The sequence below is a fragment of the Beauveria bassiana genome (assembly GCF_000280675.1).
Source record: "Beauveria bassiana ARSEF 2860 unplaced genomic scaffold BBA_S00027, whole genome shotgun sequence".
In the NCBI taxonomy this organism is placed as follows: Eukaryota; Fungi; Ascomycota; class Sordariomycetes; order Hypocreales; family Cordycipitaceae; genus Beauveria; species Beauveria bassiana.
The window spans coordinates 224691-243480 of record NW_007930862.1 but is presented as its reverse complement, the minus strand read 5'-3'; the positions used below and the strand labels follow the sequence as shown (position 1 = coordinate 243480).

The window sequence follows — 18790 nt, the reverse complement described above, 5'->3', positions numbered from 1 at the left end:
AGTGGGCTTGGGAGGGATGTGGTTGGTCTTGGTGACAGGGCAGACAGTGGTGTAGAGGGCAATGGTCTCAGTGACGACGCGGGCGGGGCAGTTGGTCACGGAGGGGGGGCAGTCGGTGATGGTGCGGGTGGCGGTCGTGTAGACGGTGCTGGTCGTCATCTCCTGCGAGGTGGTGGTGCTGTTGCTCCAGGGCGCCACGGTGACGCGAGGAGTGGTGGTGGCGGCGACGGAGGAGTGGACGAGGCTGGAGTGCGAGCCTGAGGGAACAGAGGCCGTGCCAGGAGTGGGAACAGCAGCGCGAGAGCTGCCGGTGCCGGTGAGCTGAACAGAAGAGCTGGACAGGGCGTTGCCGGTGCCGGCGAGCTTGACAGAGGAGCTAGAGATGGTGGGCAGGGCAGAGCTGGTGTTGTTGCTGCCGCTCGGGACAACAGTAGAATGGATGGAGGACGGGGTCGAAGTCAAGACGGTGGAGGTGCTAGTGGTTGCGATGCTGGAAGAGCTGGCCGTCTTGGCCGTCGAGATGCTAGTGGTGCTCGAGGTCGTAGAGGTCGCAGTCTGCTTACCACACTTGCTGAGAATGTCCTTGACGTGCTCGTTGAAGGACTTGCCATCGACCACGTTCTCCAAGCCTTTGAACATGTCCCAGATGGAAATGCCGCCAAAAGAGGGTTTCTTGGCAATCGAGCAGATGATCTTCTCGAGATCCTTGGGAGCAATGTAGCCGCTTGAGGCAGCGGCATCGGAAGCAGGAATACCGACAAAGAGCTTAGCGTTCTTGCTCTTGTCGCTCCTGGCGATGATGTCTTCCCACATCTTGTAGTTGAAATTGGCATTTTTGAGATCGCAACCGGGGTTGTTGTAGAACTGGATGAAGAGGGCGTCGAACTGAGCCTTTTGGATCATCTCCTTCATAGAGAACCACTCGTCCGCGGTAGGGCATTGGGGCGCACCGGTGATGAAGACATCCTTGCTCAGTTTGCGGAACTGGTCGATCATGGCGATCCAGGGCTTGTTGTCAAAGTGCTTGCCGTTTTCCTTGGGGAGCTCCAGATCAAAGTCGAAACCGTCAATGGCGCTGTGCTCAATAGCACTCTTGTCAAACGGACGAGGGCCCGGCCAAGAGGGATCGTGGGGACCGAAAGCTTTCCAGAGGAAGTCGGCGAATTCACGGCCTTTCTCCTCAGTGGTGACACGGTAGTCGGCGGTATTCTCATTCCATTCACCGCCAATGGCAAGGAGCATCTTGATGCCCTTGTCACGGCAGTATTGGAGATCATCCTTGATGGTTCCGCAGTGACTAAACAGTTTAGACTTTTTTCCATTGACCTCGAAGACATCGGCCCAGCAGTGGGCGGCGAAGTTAATGCCAGGATAGCCGGTATCAGGGTTCTTCTCGGGAGACGAGGTGACAAAGGACAGACTGATGTAGTCGGCGCCCTCGTCACAACGCTGGCGGAGACTCTCGTTCGGGGGACCAGACTGACCCTGTAATTGAGTTTGTGTTAGAGAAGGCAAGAATGAAAATGACCTGATGTGCTGAATCCCACCCAGTAAGCGTTGAACTTGGCATTGGTGCCAGCGGCCGCCGCCACGCCAGCAGCGGCGAGAGCGGTAAAGAGCTTGGAGACCATCATGTGTAAAAGATTGTAATTTGGTCGAGACCTGTGAAACTATTAAAGAATGTGAACTGGTTGGTCGATTGGTTTGAAAGAAGGGACGTAGACAAAAACGTCTACAAGGAGGCCTAGTATCCGAGCCCGGTGAGTCTCTACGTTGAAAGAGAGAGTTGATGAAGAAGAGGAAAGGGACGGCATCAGGCTAGGAGGAGCGGAGCAGCTGCCCTTTTCACTGTGTGGCCGGATCCATCACCCACGATCTCATCAGCATGTTAGTCAACTAGCCAGCAGCGCTACATCATACCCAAGACGGACAAGACGTCAGCAGAAAGGTGGGTGAGGGCGACGGCGCGGCGTTAGTGGCGGTCCGCAGAAGCCTTCCAGCTTCTCACGCTTCCACATCCATGCTCAACCCTGTTCATCTGCCTAGATGAAGCGGGTCGAGTGAGAGAATTTGCTCGGCGGTGGGTGAATTACTTTGGCCATCCAGCCAGGCTATGGTATTGGCGGTATTGGTGTGGCATAACGCGCGTGGAGGGATGGGCCGGATGGCAGACGGTGGACGGGTCTAGACAGAGCATGTGTGGATAGCTCGAGGCTAGCTGGAGCCAATGAAGGGCTGGCGGAGGAGCGCCTCGTTCAGGAACAGGAATAGCTTGGAGGCTCAATTGCATGAAAGTAGCGTGGCTAGGTTATTATGTGCTTTTCATTATTCGCATGGTGCCTGACTCTGGCCACGCGTGCTTCGGCAGACATGTCGAGGCTTAGCCGGGTGGAAGTCTTGTCGGACAGGTGCCAAGGTGGTTCAGACGAGATAGTAGCATCCCAAAGAGGCAATTGTCGTTTTTTCTGTCTCACTGAACAAACTGCCTAGGAGAGATGTCATTTGTGCCGATCGCAGTCGAGGGCTCATGTCCAAGCAACCTTGCAGGACAGGTTGAGCGTGTTCATTAATTGGGCTTGCCAGGTTGTGCCCCCTTTGCCAGGAACCGTCAGGAACACAAATGATAGTTTGGGGCTTTTGTGCCACGGCCCACGGACTGGCCGAATGCAGCATAGCCCTATTATCCCGAGAATTCGTTAACCATATATCCCTCTGATTGTCCCCTGGACTAGTGGTGGCAAGTGGTGGAGATGCACCGGCGGAGACCGCCTCCCACGCTTCCAGTCTCGAAATTTGTCTCTTCACGCGCACATGGAGTCTGGGTTCCGATCGGGCAGAGGCGAGCGGCCGAGCAGGGCAAGATCAGCAGCGGATTGTTCGTCGGGCCGCCCACGTCCATTGTTCTGGGACGGATCATGACGCCAACTGACGGCGACGGATTCGGAAGTTAGGCGAAAGTTGGTGAATTCCGCTGACCCCTTTTAGGGAGGTATCTGGCAGCGCCATGCTGTGATGGATAAATCGTGCTGCATGATGAATAGGTAGGTAGGTAGCTAAAAATGGCGAGCTGGTTTTTGTCCGTTTGCGAGCTTGATTGCCTGATAAAAAACTGGCTTGTTGGCCTTTGCTCAGCTGACTTTTCCCTGATCAAGCGCCCTCCAATTTGTCAACAACAGCCCTGTAAGACATGCAAGCACGCCCTCTTCTAGCAGCCAAGACCCCTGTGCTTATCTGAAGATAGGCACCCTGTAAAGTCCTGACGATAGGTCCGATTACAGGGCTCTGCCCACTAGAGAAGCTCTTGATCCCATCTTTTGCAGCGCTTGAGCCACCCTAATTCCACCCTTACCCACTTACTGGTGCCTGATCTCATCAAAAAACCAGCCAAACTCGAGTATGCTGGTATCCTCATCGCCATTTGCCTCAGCAAGGCACTTGGTCCGGGTGCGTCTTGAGTGGGTGCTTTGCTCCATGATATTGTGGAAGCCGCTGAGAAGAAATTTCTAGCAGTTTTCTATACGGGTCTTGATAATGCCCCAACAGTTATACACTGGGATGGTTTTTTCTGCTCTCCTTTCTTTTCGGCTTTACCACATCCTTGATTTGTCGCAAGTTCTATTTATTCAATATTCGTATCTAACATTACTCCTCAATAGTTACTCATTATGCTCATCTAGATGGACTAGGGCAGATGCCAAGAACCTCCGCCCCTGGATCCTTGGACGCCTTGGATTCCAGATGAAGTATCATGCAGCGCTCACAAAGTGGTTCGCAATCTTTCTTTATACAAGGCGAGTTCCCACAAAAGAAAAAGGATATTGAATAACTGTGGCAATTGTGGATCTCTCTTCCCTCTGTCCCCTCTGCCTTGTTGAGCTATGCAAGCATGCTCAAAAGGTCTATATCACCTCCCTACTATCGTCTTGCGCGTCCGTCCCATCTTGCGTCAACATTGTGTCTAATTATGTATGTATTATCAACCCGCCGCTCGAAATATTACACAAAGGGTGCTTGACGGTATCCCGCTCATTTCATCGTCATCCACAACAACCATGACTCCTCACGCGTCCACCATTTCAAGAACCGCATCCAACGCCCCCCTACGTGCCGGCTGCTCGATCCGTTCCCGTGTCACCGCCAACGCCGCTGGAAGAAAATCATCCACGTCCTGCCCCAGCACCATTCTGGCCACGGCCTCACCGCACGCCCAGCACAGCGACATGCCGTAGCCGTTGAAGCCCGCCGCTATCCATTGCCCCCCATACCGGTCGTCGTCGTCGTCGCCGCCGCCGCCGCCGCGCTGCGTCGCGCTCGCAGGCAGCCGTCCGACCAGCGGTAGGCGGTCCCCCGTGAAACCCATGATGCCCGTCCATGTAGCCCGGATCTCGGGGCCCGGCTCTCTGCTGCTGTCATTACTCCAGCCCTTGATAAAGTAGCGCGGCAGAAGCGTGGTAAAGTTGTCTTGGCAGTGCGCATTCACCGCCGTGTCGTCGGCGACGAAAAAGTCTCGCGCACTGGTCTTTTCCCCGCCAATGAAAACGTCCCCCGTGATGGGATTTTGATGCGCGTAGTACGTGCCTGCTTCCAGGACGTTCGTGTCCGGCTCGTAGACTCGCTTGTTGACCATGCTCCATGTCAACTTGTGGCCGTCATGGCCGAACTCGGGTGTTGCTTTCTGCACCGACATGCTCCCGCGAAGTGGGTAGATGCAACCGCGGAGAGATGGCAGCAAGTGACCAGCATGGCCGTTTGTCGCATGAATTACCTTGGCAGCTTTGATCTCACCTCTCGGCGTGTGCAAGATGTATGGATACGCTGCGTCGCTGCCATCATACGTTATGTTCTCTACTGGTGTCTTGGTTTCGATAGACAACCTGGACCGATACTGTTCACACAGCTGCGACCATATATCGGTTATCAGTCTATATGGCCAGCAAGCACCGTTTGGAAAGGTCAATGCTCCTGCCGATGCGCGAACATTGTACTTCTGCCCCCACGTTAAAAGTCGAGCGTCTGAATCAAGCGGACTCATCTCACCTGTGCTGCCTCCTCGGCAGTCAAGAATTCCGTTTTTCCCTTGCCCTCCGGCACATGCTCCTCATATAAAGTCCAAGACTCTTTTGCAGCCGCAAAATCTTCAGCACTGCTAAAGCACACGACATCTCGCAACTGGCGCACCTGGCTCCATTCTCTGAGCTCCGGCGACGAGTTTGCCAGCTCGTGCACCCTTTCTAGGTTCCGCTTTGCGAAGCGTGCCATCTTGACAGCCTCTTCTGCGCCATAGTGCTCGACCAAATCACCAAACTCTTCCGGGACAAAAGAGGTCAGGAGCCCTCCGTTGCGGCCCGTGGCGCCGCTCACCAGTGTGCGCGCCTCCAAGACTGTCACCGTCACGGCGCCGTCGGCTAATTGCGAAGAAATGTCCAAAATGTGCTTGGCTACGCTGCATCCTGTGATGCCGGATCCGATAACGGCGACATCGGTATTCACCGGCAGCTGAGGAGATTGCTTGTCCGCGAGGGTTGGGTGTGGTGGAACTTGCCAGTATGACGTCGTTGGCAGCGCCCGAGGCAGCCCGGGATCCTGCTTCGCCTGGTCTAGCAGAAACTCTCTTGTTGATTTCGACATGTTCGTGGATGCAGGTTTCTCACCACTCAAAGTATGAGGTGATGCGTGGCCATCTACAAATAATTGCGGGAGTACTTACACAGCGGGTATAAGTTCAACCGCGCCCAACCAAATGATGAAAGCACAAAAGCTTGCTGGTCATGGATGGCTCTCAAGTTCTGCCGATTTCTCTTCTCGAATCTGTCGAATTATTGTTTTGCCGCCTGATCACTTTTGTGACACATTGTGGTCTTTAGGGGCCCTCACCGAGCCAACAGCCTGACAACCTCTGCAGAAAAGATGATTTTTTGCTATTTCCGGGCCGAGTCTATATCCTGTTCTCCCAAGTATGTACTCTATGTTTCAGCCTTTTTATCGCTCCTATTGGGCTCGTTTATCGTCTGATACGAATTAGGCAGGCGACTCCGTATCAAAATCTGCGCGTCACGTTGTACTGCTCATAGAATTCCGCCGCCCACTTCTTCATATTCGTCGCCACTCCGTCAAACATGGTGCGCGCATCCTCGTTGACGTCGTAATTCTTCGTCACATAGTCGTTGCAATGCGCGGCACCGCGAAGCATAAACACGGGAGCATTCTCCGTGCTCTGCAGCGGCCCGTCTGGTCGATCCGGCGACGAGACGGTCGCGTACAGCCACGGGTCAAACTCGGCGTTGACCCAGACCAGCCGCGTGGCGTTGTTGTTGTCCCAGCCGCCCGTCAGGCGGTTGACAGTGTCCTCGTCGCGGCCGAGCTTGATTCCCACCTTGTGCCTGCCGACGTCGGGAAAGCCGTCGAGGCAGGTCTCTCGTCGCATGGATTCTTCCGTGTCATAGCCAGTCGTGACGTGGAGAGGTGTACCGGGGCGCTCCGTCTGCCACCACTGGAACCTGCACAAGCTCATGTCAGCAGCGGCGCAAGTCCGCAAGTGTCTAGGTTGGGGTCTCTTACGGTTCGTTGCAGAGTTGCCAGAGCCAGGGATCAGAGCCGCCGTCGTCAAGAGTGTCCTCACGGGACAGCTTCCGGTCCTTTAGGCCGCGAAAGAAGCCTTCGAGGGCTTTTTCCAGTCCAAGACCTTCGGGACCAGGCGCGGGCTCGTACTGTTCGGGTAATTGGTTCTATCACAACAACTAAGTACGATTTCGAGAGAATGCCAGCAACGCTAATAAGAAGGAAATGTGCAGACGGAACATACCTCGATGTAGTCGCACATCTTGAAGATTGAAGAATATCCCGAGTAATATTGCTGACTCTGCCAATTATCCAACCACCGCGTCGCAGACTCAGCAGCAGCTTGGTCGCTGAGGTTTGCCGCTCCGAGGTTGCCCTTTAGCTGCTTCTTGTTGCTGTCGGAGCCATGCATGAGGGTTTCGTCAATATGCGCCATGACACGTCGCCAGTCTGCAGAGCAGTTCTGCGGCAATGCCTCTCCCACGACCTTGTAATACTGCCAGAGGTCATTTCGGGCCTGCACGACCGCGCTGCCAGCCTCGTACGCCCAAAACGTGCCCGGCGCCAGCTTCTCAGTCCACGCCGATAGCGCGCCCGCGTACGAGCAACCGCTCAGCGTCCACGGCGCGCTGTCGGGGTGCGACTTGCCTTGCGGATCAAACGGAAACTTTACGTTTCTCGCAAAGTAGACGAGGTCGTCAATCGAGTTTTCCAGCGTCAGCGGCTGCAGGTTCTCCGTGTTGCGGGCGCCCTGGACGGGCGTGCTCGCGCCGTAGAAGCGGTGCTCGAGGGTAACGGCCGCGCCGCCCAGGTTTTGCGCGATGAAGCCGACCATGGTCTTGTTGGTCAGGACCACGTACTCGTCGCGGACCGCCGCCTCGGACGGCGCTTCCACGGAGACGGGCGAGCCCGGCCCCTGGTAGTACGCGGTGCTGTAAAAGTACCGCTGCTTGAACGTGCCCAGCTCCGGGCGGCTGTGGTCGATGAGCTGGTCAAAGTACGCCACCGTCGCGTTGCCCGTGCTGGGCTTCTTGCTGGCATCGCTAAGCAGCGTTTCCGTAATGGTCTTCATGGACTTGATCGGCTTCGGACCTCGCAGGAGGGCCTCGCCGGCGCCCACGAAACCAAGAACGGCGGTCAATGTAGACCAATGCATGTTGCCCGTGGATAATGATGTGGTGCAGTGACTAGCAGGAGAACTACATTTCTACATTTCGATATGGCTGGGACACCTCTGTCATCTTATAGAAAATGCTCTGCAGCACGGCCGGGACGGTGGCCGACCGTTATCCGGGCCCGGGCCACTTATTACGGCATCTCATCTGAATTAGGCAGGCGCACAGCGGCTAATCCGTGAGGCCACGGCGGAGCATGGTGACATGGTTGGGGCGCATCGTACAATTAAGGAAGGAGACTGCAAAGGTAATGTTGTATCGCCATTGGAAGCCGCTACTCCCAGGGGCTTTACTTTTGACCACATGCACAGACCTAACATGGTACTTTTGCAGTCACTCTGCCACCTCCTCGATGTGTTCACAGCGCATGACCAGGCCGACCGCAGGCGGCACGTATTCGGCGGGGGGGGGAGCGCGGCCGCGATGCGACATTGGCAATCCACTTGCGCTCAATGGCCGGGCGTATGCCATTATTTAGACTCGAACATGGACCCTTTGTGTTGCAGCATCGCATCACGATTTGCCAGTTGCCTAAAGTGAGGAATGACGGAATGGTCTATTGGCGAAAATCCCAAACCGCATCTAAAGTGGCTTTCTATTGCAACAATCTACAAAACGGTGTGCGAGCTGTAACTACTGGTTTATTTTCGGTACCTTTGCTTTTTCTAACTGACATTCTGTGTCGAGTAAATCTTTCTGCGATTGGGCTACCTCTAGGGTCTGGCATCAATAAATTACTCATGACTCCACCTTCTTTCCTTTGATAAGTACAATTTTGAGTATAAAGACTTGATCACGAAGATGTAGTCAAGTTGAATCTGAATCTACAAATCAGGTTGGATAAATTATCAGTTGCCAACGCTGGAGAAAGTCTAGCCTAGCTTTCGGCGGATCAATAGCGCTGATTCAACAGCCAAGTTTGTTGGAGTCCGGCGAGTCCCTGAAGCCATGCCTAGAAAATGAATGGCAACGCATTAGGACTAATTCCTATAATAGAAATCACGGTTGAGCTGATTCATACGTTTTCTCTGTTGTTGAGGTTGCAAGTTGAGAAACCGCAGGTCCGCTAATGCAAAGACAGTAAAAACTGCTGTCACCAACACGCGCAGCCAAACAATGTGGCAGTACTATTCTTTGCCAAGAAATTAGACCCTTTTTGTTCTGTGAAGCTGAGTCTTGCTCCGTATATGCAGAAGCGCATAGCCTTTTGAGACCATGGCCGTTGTGGAAGGCGGAGTGATAAAGGAAGCCATTCTAGGGTACCTGGTGAACTGGTTCACAAAGTCACGTTTCTCACTCACATGCTTGTTGGATCCAAAGCGCAATATTTGGCCTCTCATGACTTGCAGTCTCAAATTCTACTCATTGCCAGCTACGAAAAGTTTCGGCCGTGTCGGGGATCTGCTGATAACAACTTGGGTAGGGCTAGCGGCTATCGTCCGCGGAATAACCGGTGCTAAAGTGCGAAGTGTGTGCAGTGAGCAATACCAAAAGCCAGTTGACTTTGCGTGAGTGAATTTCATTCGGCAAATGATCCTTGGTAGTTTTGTCGCCCGTATTTGAATCGTCTGCCTGAAACCTGGTGAGGCGGTTGCATGAATGGATGGGCTGCGGGGGTATGCGGAAAGATTGGCGCATAGCGCATGATCAACCCGGCAGATCGATTGATAGGTTGATAGGGCAGTAAATTTAGCTTCGTCAGTCCCTACAGATTACGGATGCGATATCTGTACAATGTCTCTAAGCCATGGGCTTGTGATGTGTTGAAGGTAGCACGGTGACAAGGTGGATGGTGGGCAAATGCAGGTGATGTGTTTTGCCTTGAATTCTAGGCAGAGATCTTTGCTTTTATGCACGGTGGCACAAGAAGCGCTTGCAAGTTGGGCCCGAGCCATCTCTCGCTCGCGAGTATTCCATGGCTAGGTACTTGTTTGACACCTGTCAAAAGATGCAGCAGAGTAGATTGAATAGGCTTTTTTTAGGATATGTTCAAAACATAGGATCTACAAAATGGATGGAAAAGTACAGCCGGGCCAAGTACTATTTATGCAGTCTTGTATGTATTCGTACAGAGAAATATAGCGTCATGGCGGTCAATGCTGGTGCTCGTATGTCAAGTGCAGTGGCACCTGGCTAAGTATGAAATTTGCACAACGGCCCCGCTTTTGCCCCGCCACCAGCCACGGCTGAGCCACTCACTGCCCCCTTTGCCCCCTTCCCCCTCTTATTGTAAAAAATCTAGCCCGCTGTAGCATGTGGCTGGTGTTCGCAAAGTCTACTTCTCCCTCCTTCTCTTCTGATCGATGAAATAAATACGTCCCGCTGGGGCGCACACACTAATTTGCCTCCTGCACTTCACCTAAACCACCAGCAAGCCAGCAAACAGAAAAGACTCGCAAGCTCTTTTCTCGCTTTCGCAACCCAGCTCTCGCATCAACAGCAAAGTCCTTTTCCCAGAATTATCCAGCTCTCCAGCGAGGCCGCTTTCGAAAGCCGTCGGTCGCTCATCCCCTCCCCCACCACAAAACCCATTTCCCAAGGTTACCCAGGCACCTCCGAGTTTATGTCCATCGAAAATCTCAAGACCTACGGTACGTTACGAGCGTTAGAACACCTGGAGGGTTGATATCTTTCCCTATCCTTCTGATTTTGCCTCGCGCATCGCTTATCAGTCGATGGCACTGTGCGACGCTTCAAGACCCAACCCCGCCTCCGGCTACCAACCCACCTCAGCCGCCTCAATACAAGTGGCATTCGACTTTGGACACTTTTGCTAACCAACATACACTTGCAGACCCCTTCGCCGAAGCCGACGAGGACACCGGAGAAGTCAAACAGACTCAAAATTACATCCATATACGCATTCAGCGTACGTTTTTAATCCCGCTCGTCGCCTGGACCCGCGCAGCTGCGCCCGACCCACGGTCGCGTGTGCGCAGGTGGCCCAGCGACTCAGAGTTTAGCCACAACAATGACTTGCGCTAACACGATGACACAGAGCGTAATGGTCGCAAGACTTTGACCACGGTCCAAGGTCTCCCAAAGAAATTTGACCAGAAGAAAATCCTCAAGGTCATCAAGAAGAAGTTTGGTACGTCTCCTGCGTCTCACAACTTTCAATCTCCACTATGCAGCTTGACGAGAGTGTCAGCTGCTTTCGAGCGTCGCACAATCCGAAGACGTCAAGACAGGCACTAACATGGTGTCACAACAGCTTGCAATGGCACCATTGTCGCAGACTCCGAGATGGGAGAGGTGATCCAGCTCCAGGGCGATCAGCGCAAAGATGTTCAGGACTTTCTTGTCGACAAGAAGGAGGGCCTCGAGCTAGACCCCAAGACTATCAAAGTCCACGGTTTCTAAGCTGGCCTGCGGCGCCGTCGCCCTGCCGGCAACATGCAGCTGCGGACCATCAGTCTTTACAGCTCATTGCATGCGGGCCGCACCAACAGGGCGTGTTTGGGGAGAAGCCTTTCCCACCGGCTAGAAACCATAGCCTCCCGGTCATGACAAGCACTGTACGCACTCTCTCGCTGCAGTCTGACCGGGGCTTGGGAACCTGATTTCCCACTAGCACCTCTAGGGACGACGGACCAAACCACCAGTGCGCGAGAAGTACGAGGAGATGCAGTCGTGATATTTTACCAAGAAACTCGGGGCCTACCTCACATGGTATTGTCCTGCCTGCTTCGTCGCCGCGAGGCAAACACAGCGTCTCTGTTTCACTTTATTTCATCATCATGGTTAGAATTGGAAGAGAGGACAAAGCATGCTTTTGCTTGGCGTTACGACGCGACGACCCGATATGCTACGGGCCAAGATGTTCTTCTGGCTTGTCGGATGCTCGTTAATTAGTAGTCAGGGCAAGCCCGGCCGTAGTCTAGGGCAATACGATATGATACCCCATGTGTGCAGATGTGTGTGGATTCGTGATGCAATGATGTGGCCGACGCCCTTGGAAGCAGCAGCGTCGAGCTGTGCTTGGGCGGAGAAATAAAACAAGTCGCAAAACCACGGCCGGCCCTGGCCGCAATCTTGTTGATGAAAGAAGTTTGGGGGGGGGGGGGGGAATTGGTTGTATTGAGCCGCGCCACCGGCGTCATGCGGGACCGCCACGCAGTTCCATCGATGTCACAACGTCGCAGCATGGGCACAGCAACGCGCTGAAGTGTTCTCTCACGGGAAACTGGACATCTGCATGCATGCCTACCTTACATCACAAAGTCGGAGGCGTAGCGTTGATCACGGTCCATATTAGGGTCAAATCCGAGCAACAGCATGTAGTTACCGACCTCTTGCACGAGTGAACGGATTACAATTACATTGTTTGTATCTTTGCTTGTATGAGATGGACCGGTTAATCTCGAGAAATCAATTTACCGCTTGCTTTTGGCTGATTGTAGGCATTCGTACAGCAAGCCAGAGGGCGTTACAACTTGGGGTGGTGTGAATAATAATGACTTTCTATGGGGGGAATAAGAAAACACGAAAACAGCGCCAGACTTTAGAATTGCATGACCAATAAACAACTCGTTCCTTTTTTCTTTCTCCCTTTACAGCTCAGCCCTCTCGCGCTCAATGGTGCCTTTGACCTGCGCGACGTAGTGCAGCGCGTCGTTCCAGAAACGCCTGGCGCGGACGACGACGGGCATTGCGGGGTAGTCGGGCTGAAAGGCTAGCAAGTGGGCAAGGAGGGCAACCATACTGAGGTAGCTGGCGATGGAGAAGACATTGACCGAGGTGGATGTCTCCTTGCGGATGTTGATGCGTTGGTGGCTGATGTGGTAGCACACTGTGAGTGTCTGCGAGTTTGTTAGCGAGAAACTTGATGTTGAGGTGGAGAGGCTTGTACTGTTGCGATGCCGATCCAGCCGGGAAGCAGCAGACGCGGATCCTGGAACCCGCCACAGAGGGAAAGGGTCGTGAGGGTGAGGTAGGCGTTTATCACGTCGATAGTGAGGAGGCGAACGATGGTGGCTTGCGGGGTATAATTGATGAGCCTGGGCAAACTCGGATCAGCGACCATCTCACATGCTTTTTAAATGATATGGGCAATCATACCATCTAGACATTAAGCAATCGGTAAAGAAAAAAGACAGATAACCACAGGCAAAAGACTGTTTCACGCCATCTGTTAGCAAGTGTATTGTTGTTGTCATGTGACGGCCAACATCACCGGGGTAGAGTGAGATAGAGAGAGGGGAGGAGACAACACACGCACCCATATCGTGGCTAGGGCCGTCTCCGTCAAGGCGTACGGCTCTGACCAGCCGTCGCCGCGGTACAGCGAGGCAAAAGCGTCGTGCTCGGGCCGGGGGAGGAAGCGCAGCAGGAGATGCAGCGCCGAGGGCAGCCCCCACCAGGCGGCTGGCAGGCAGGACAGCAGACGCAATGCGAAGAGCCAGGGGTGCCACATGGGCGGGACGTTGAGGACGACGGCGACGCGCGGCTGGAGCATCGACGGGTGGACAGGCGGTCTTCTGTCGGCGGGAGTGGTGTCGGTAGTGGCGGCCGCGGCCGCGGTGGTGGTGGTATCATTGCGAAGGCTGCTGCCCTTGGACGTTGCGGTCGTCGTCGTCGTCGTGTACCTTGGAGGGCGACATCGGGGCGGCGACGCGAGTCCGGCGCCGGCGCCGGCTGAGGCGGTCCGCGCCCTGCTGCGGGTCGTTATTGTGTGAGGATTATCATCATCGTCGTCGTCGTCGAGATCTGTGGTCGCGGCAATGGTCGACGTGGTCGACGACGTGGGCGTAGATGGCGGTCGTGGCGACGACGGGCTGGGCAAGGCTCCAAGGAGCTGCCCGCCAACGACCATGGCGGCGCTGCAGTCGGCGACAAAGAGCCGCAAGTTGGTGCTTTCTTTTTCTTCTTTCCTCCGGCTAGCTATTGGACAGCTTCTCGTGGTGGGGGGTGCGCGAGGGAAAGAGGCAGTTACTTTGTTTGGTGGCTTTTTTCTCACTCTCGCTATCGCGGCAGCATTGAGGGAATTGGGCAAAAGGACCTTGGGGGAAAGTTAAGTGGTGGTTGTTGCGACCGGGGTCGGTGGTGGTGTGTGGTGCTGTGGTTCAGATGGCGTGAGTAAGGGAGGTGGGATTATCTACTGAGCAGGTAGATTGAGAAATAAAATGGAACAGAAGTTGAAGCTTATTAGAGCTGCAGGCTATCGAGTGGTGGCCCGCCGCTAGTTGGTTTGGACAAGGCTGCACGAAAGATCTGGTCCCAGTGAGGCTGGCTGGTATTGAAGCAGGGAGAGTTGGTACTAAACAGTGCAGAGGAAAATTGGTTGGGCGATGGATGAAGTGTCCGATTCGAGGCGGTGTCACGGGCATGCAGGTGGCTGATGGATACAGGGCTTTTTTATTTTCTTTTTCGAAAGGAAACTTGATGCTTCTTATTCGATAGCCGTGCGCCATGAGATGCAGTCGTGGTGGTGCGGGGGGAGTAACTTCCGCGAGGCGACAAGAGGACTCGGAGGTGCTGCCGATGTGTGGTAGGTGCGAGTGTCTGCAATGGATGTAATATTGTTTTATTGTGTTTTTGTTCACGAGTATTGAGAGGTAGGCAATTTCGCTTTGTTATTACTCTTCTTCACTAATCTATGCAGCCAGCTTCTTGCGAGAGTAGCACGTCTAAGCCATCAGACGTATCTTTTGTGCCGATGCATCTCTGCGTTCACAGTCTTTCACGAGATCTTTGATACTCCATAGTTGTACTACCTGTCCATCTTTACCACTGTGATAGTATTTGCTCCTTTTTTCGGTATTAATTACTTCCCGTACCATTTCCAATAGCGCCCGTTTGTTCCCTGTGTCCCGCCACTTTCAGCTCCCAGCCGTGGCTTTTCATATTCTTGGTTTCCGGTAATTGGCATATACCTTTCAAGATGAATAATTATACTCACATCATGGCTCTTGAATCTCGTCACTCAGCGTACCCGTGCCCATTCGTGCCGTTCCGGCCGTCCGTTTGCTTGCCTCGACCGACGGACCGTTGCCAGCTGGCAGGGCTTGGCTGCGGACAATCATGGCCTGATTCCAAGACAGGTAGAATTCTTTTATCCTTGAACAATTCCCAGATCTCTTTTTTCTTCCCCTTGTTCCTCCTCGGACGAATTAATTCCCTATCCAGGGGTTGGCTGACAGGTCAACTAGCGCGCCCGCCAACACGTTACACAAAGGACGCACTGGCTCTCTCCGCCACATGTCTTGCCCGCGATAGAGTCAAATTGAGCGTTTCCGGGATCATCATTTCTTGTCGGATGTACGGAGTAGCCGCCAGTCTCATCAAGAACTTCCTTCAATTGCCTCATCAGCCATTTTGACCGACCGCAGAGCGCCTCTCCTCGTCTCGAGCACCACCACCAACACCGCAATCCACCCCCACGCGGCTCCTCTCCCAGCTCGCCAAACGCATGAAAACACGTTTTTCCCTGCACTTCTATGCATGTAAAATTAGATAAAAATACAACACGCTCTAGCCGCCAGCAATCCCCAGAATTTTGTGCCAAAAATATGCGCGTCACGTTATCAATTCCCCAAAGTGCAGTCGCCGGGTTCCTGGGCCGCCGCTCACCTTGGCTGCCACTTTCACGATGACTGCTAGACTCGTCGGAACGTTTTCTGAAAAAGGCCCGAATCATTTCTTCTCAATTTACCTGCTTATAGTCTCCAACACTTTCTAGATGCGTTGGCTGACTGCAGCTGATTAACACGCTGCCTCTTACTGGTGCCTGATTCACTCTTCTTCCTACCTTCATCCTCCCATCAAACCGTCCCGTCCCAACTCGTGCATCTTCATTGCTCACAACAACAACTTGCAATTAAATCTGCTCTTGAGTCTATCTGCACTCGCAAGATAATTCATTTCTCTCGAATTCTTTTGCCGGCCCCCCTTTTATCTCCTTGTCTTACCCTTCTGCACCCTTTCGCATCGTTTCCTGCCTGCAGCCCGAATCCTGCATCTTGCAAACAACGCAAACATTCTTTGATGGTTCTCTGGCGATTTAATGACCGCATCGTCTGCTCGTAATTTCAAGTCTCTCACCAACAACTTTCAAGGTTTGTGCTTCTTCCACTGCAGCATGCGGACGACCGATTTCGTACTCGCTATGCTGCATTCCCGCCGTTTGCTCCCCGCCCACCTCGCCATATCTAACCAACCCGTCTTACATTCTTCCAAGTTCAACACTCGCTAACTCTACCATTGCCGCAGAAGCTCATCATGAAGCCTATTTCTCGCTACAGAAAGCATCTCAGGCGCGATGGCGACCGGACCATTCGCAAGTCCGTCTCTTGCGAGCCCCTACTCGACATCTCTTCCTCGGACGAAGAGGACCGCACAGGAGGTAAGGACTCTTCGAATGGTGTGTATCAACAATTTTTTTTTTCAATTTCTTACAACTGCCTTGTAATCTTCCTCCCCTTTCCAAGATTTCTTTTCATCTCCCTCTTCATTTTATCTCTGGATGTTGCGGATTAAACTTGCTGTTTAATCACAGCGCGCTGACACGATTCTAGGCGCCCGTCTGACCTGCGGAAGTTTGACTCCATCTCCTGCCGGCAAGCGGTATGTATCACAAGACGCCCCCTTGACTCTCCATACCACTAACATCTCCTCAGACTGTTTGCAAAAAAGTCGGCATCCGAATCTGCAAGATCCCGTCCAGGCAGCGCCAACTCCTTCCAGGTTGGCGCAAACACCGATGACGACGTCTTTGCCGAAGACGATGAATCGACTGCATCTATTTCTAGTGGAAATGATGCCACCGACCACCCTGGAGAGTTCTCAGAGGTTGGCATCCCGTCTGTTGACGCCCAGGGAATTTACCCCCCCACGGCATGCATCTTTGCCGCCAAGTAAGTCCTCTGACCACCATGCACCAGCCTTCACTGACTAGGCAGTCTCGCGCAACTTTACGATGACAAGACTCTCGAGTATGAAGTCACACGCGCTTTCTCCAAGTATGGCCCCGTTTTTGTCAAGATTCGCCGAGACCAACGCCAAATGCCTTTTGCATTTTGTCAATTCACTGTAAGTCCTCGACTGCACATTTACTTGGCCTTTTCTAATAGCAGCAGTGTGACGAGCATGCGAGAAAGGCCAAGGAATGCGGTAGAGACACTTATATTCTCGGCCGACAATGCCGCACTGAAATGGCCAAAGCCCATAGTAAGAAACTTGGCCAATGTTGGCTTTCATCGAGCATCGAGTACTGACAACGAGTAGCCACTTTCATCGTGTACAAACACAATGGAGACTTCATCACAAGCGACGAAGCTGCTGACCTTCTCAGTTCCCTGGGAGAAATTGCCGAGGCTGATGAACTTGACGCCGAGATGCAGCACTCCATGCGTCTCCCTCCTACCGTTGTCGTCAGATACAAAATGTACGACCCCAGACGCGACGTGCCTTTGGTAAGCATTTTCTTCTATCAACTGAAGTTCTTTTGCTAACCTGCTGCAGGCCTTTCGTGGGCATCGCAAGTACAAAGTGATTCCATATGATCCCAAACCATCCGCGAACTCGAGACCAGAAACTCAAGTCAGCCCAAACAAGGAGCAATTTCTGAACCAGTACGATCGCGACAGACGATCCATTTACATGGGCAATCTTCCAATGAACATGACTGAAGAGACTCTCACAAACCTTATCAGCGCTTGCGGCGAGGTCATCGCTGTCGTCCTTTTCAAAAAGCCCGTTCCAGGAAGTCCAAGTAGGCAGAGCTCAACCCAGTGGCACTTTTAAGCTAACCAAGTAGGCAAAATGACTTGCTTTGCGTTTGTCGAGTTTTCTCGCCCCGACAATGCCGACGACGCCATCGAGGCGTTTGTAAGTGCACTTGCCCATCATCTGCCGCCGAAGAGGACTAACGTTTGCACAGAACAACACGGACATCAACGGCTTCCGCGTCCGGGTCGACAGGAAGCAGTCTCGTACCTTTGAGACGCCCCGACGCAGCCTTTCCCTACGCTCGGCCAACTACTCGCACGCGACCTTTCCCCGTCGTCGCCACGCGCCCGTCATGGAGCCCGTCTCGCCGCTGCACACCATGTTTGATCCGCCCGCCGGCCATGGCAAGCCCGTCGTACACCACGCTGCCGCTACTCCTGCGGATCCGGAGCAAACCCCCAGGACGGCCGAGGAGGCTGCCCAGACTTTCTCTAGTGAAGACAACCTCTTTACGCCAACGCCCAAAAAGACAAACGGCAACGGCGGCGGTGGCGGTGGCAGCTTTGCCTACGGCAACATGGAGACACCCATGGCCATGCCGCACCAGCACGCTCACATCCCCATGGGCTGGATGCCGCCGTTTCCGCCGTACCCATACGGTCCGCCCATGTCGCCCTACGGCCCTATGACGCCTCACGGCACGCCCGGTGTCATGTACCCGGGCTACAGCCCAGGTCCCTACTACCCAGGCATATACGACATGTATCCCATGACGTCGCCTCCACACATGATGCCACCGCCGCAGATGCAAGCGCCGCCCGTTGGAGCACCAGCGCCCGTCCAGGCCGAAGCTCCCGCCGAAGCGCAGTTTGCTGCTGGTGGAGGCCAAACTCCCACTGAGCCGGCCACGGAAGAAAAGTGAAAGCAGATCCGGGCGGTTTCAATTTTGTTTCGTTGGTTGGATTTGTCTTTTCTTTTTCCTGATTTCATTCCTGTTTATTGTTTTTACGAAGAAAAGTTTCAAAGGACAAGTCACATATTGCGTCTAATTTTGTTCATCTTCGCAATGGGTCGGCCGAAAAGAAATCAGGACCGACGGCCAGAAAGTGTGTTTCATCTGGGCCACGTTTTATTAATGAGAGAAAGAGAGCCGAGAAAGACTGGGTAAGCCCAACAAGGCGGCTATCTGACAAGCACACATGATTATGTTATTAGGGACAGGGACATCTGTTATCATTCTTCGTTTTAGTCTTAGCCAAACTTCGAATAAGATTATTATTAGGGTTTCATGCAGAGTCTTCTGTCATTGTTCAAGGGTCCGCTTCAGCTGTTCGCCTTGCAGTACTACAGCGGATCCCTTTTAGCGGCGCGTTGGGGTTCTTTGTTAG

The 18790-nt window shown here is 53.5% G+C and overlaps 6 protein-coding genes across 6 annotated transcripts in view; 2 read left to right on the top strand and 4 right to left on the bottom strand.

Annotated features, from left to right (window-relative positions):
• Positions 1 to 1634, bottom strand: part of BBA_07745 (Glycoside hydrolase, catalytic core) — a gene marked incomplete at both ends in the record, with an annotated part of 2361 nt that extends 727 nt beyond the window's left edge. Inside the window, 2 exons of the mRNA XM_008602842.1 lie at positions 46 to 1485; positions 1548 to 1634. Of these exons, the coding sequence (XP_008601064.1) occupies positions 46 to 1485; positions 1548 to 1634 (1527 nt within the window). The remainder of the gene's footprint in view (positions 1 to 45; positions 1486 to 1547) is intronic.
• Positions 1635 to 4060: 2426 nt separating this feature from the next.
• BBA_07744 (FAD dependent oxidoreductase) lies at positions 4061 to 5628 on the bottom strand (the record flags this gene model as incomplete). The annotated part of the gene is made up of 2 exons (XM_008602841.1): positions 4061 to 4897; positions 5038 to 5628. 2 exons carry the CDS (start codon positions 5626 to 5628, stop codon positions 4061 to 4063), a joined length of 1428 nt encoding a protein of 475 aa, XP_008601063.1.
• Positions 5629 to 6037: 409 nt separating this feature from the next.
• Positions 6038 to 7714, bottom strand: BBA_07743 (serine peptidase, putative; the record flags this gene model as incomplete). Its single annotated transcript, XM_008602840.1, has 3 exons — positions 6038 to 6497; positions 6559 to 6725; positions 6803 to 7714. 3 exons carry the CDS (start codon positions 7712 to 7714, stop codon positions 6038 to 6040), a joined length of 1539 nt encoding a protein of 512 aa, XP_008601062.1.
• Positions 7715 to 10296: 2582 nt separating this feature from the next.
• BBA_07742 (anaphase-promoting complex subunit Apc5) lies at positions 10297 to 11096 on the top strand (the record flags this gene model as incomplete). Its single annotated transcript, XM_008602839.1, has 4 exons — positions 10297 to 10324; positions 10528 to 10602; positions 10732 to 10824; positions 10948 to 11096. The coding sequence occupies 4 exons, from the start codon at positions 10297 to 10299 to the stop codon at positions 11094 to 11096; spliced, it is 345 nt and encodes a 114-aa protein (XP_008601061.1).
• Positions 11097 to 12286: 1190 nt separating this feature from the next.
• On the bottom strand, positions 12287 to 13548 carry BBA_07741 (uncharacterized protein; the record flags this gene model as incomplete). The annotated part of the gene is made up of 4 exons (XM_008602838.1): positions 12287 to 12535; positions 12586 to 12733; positions 12795 to 12850; positions 12955 to 13548. The coding sequence occupies 4 exons, from the start codon at positions 13546 to 13548 to the stop codon at positions 12287 to 12289; spliced, it is 1047 nt and encodes a 348-aa protein (XP_008601060.1).
• A 2405-nt stretch (positions 13549 to 15953) lies between these two features.
• On the top strand, positions 15954 to 18324 carry BBA_07740 (RNA recognition domain-containing protein; the record flags this gene model as incomplete). Its single annotated transcript, XM_008602837.1, has 9 exons — positions 15954 to 16077; positions 16250 to 16298; positions 16352 to 16588; positions 16634 to 16763; positions 16811 to 16901; positions 16959 to 17146; positions 17196 to 17445; positions 17491 to 17561; positions 17614 to 18324. 9 exons carry the CDS (start codon positions 15954 to 15956, stop codon positions 18322 to 18324), a joined length of 1851 nt encoding a protein of 616 aa, XP_008601059.1.
• Between the last annotated feature and the right edge of the window lie 466 nt (positions 18325 to 18790).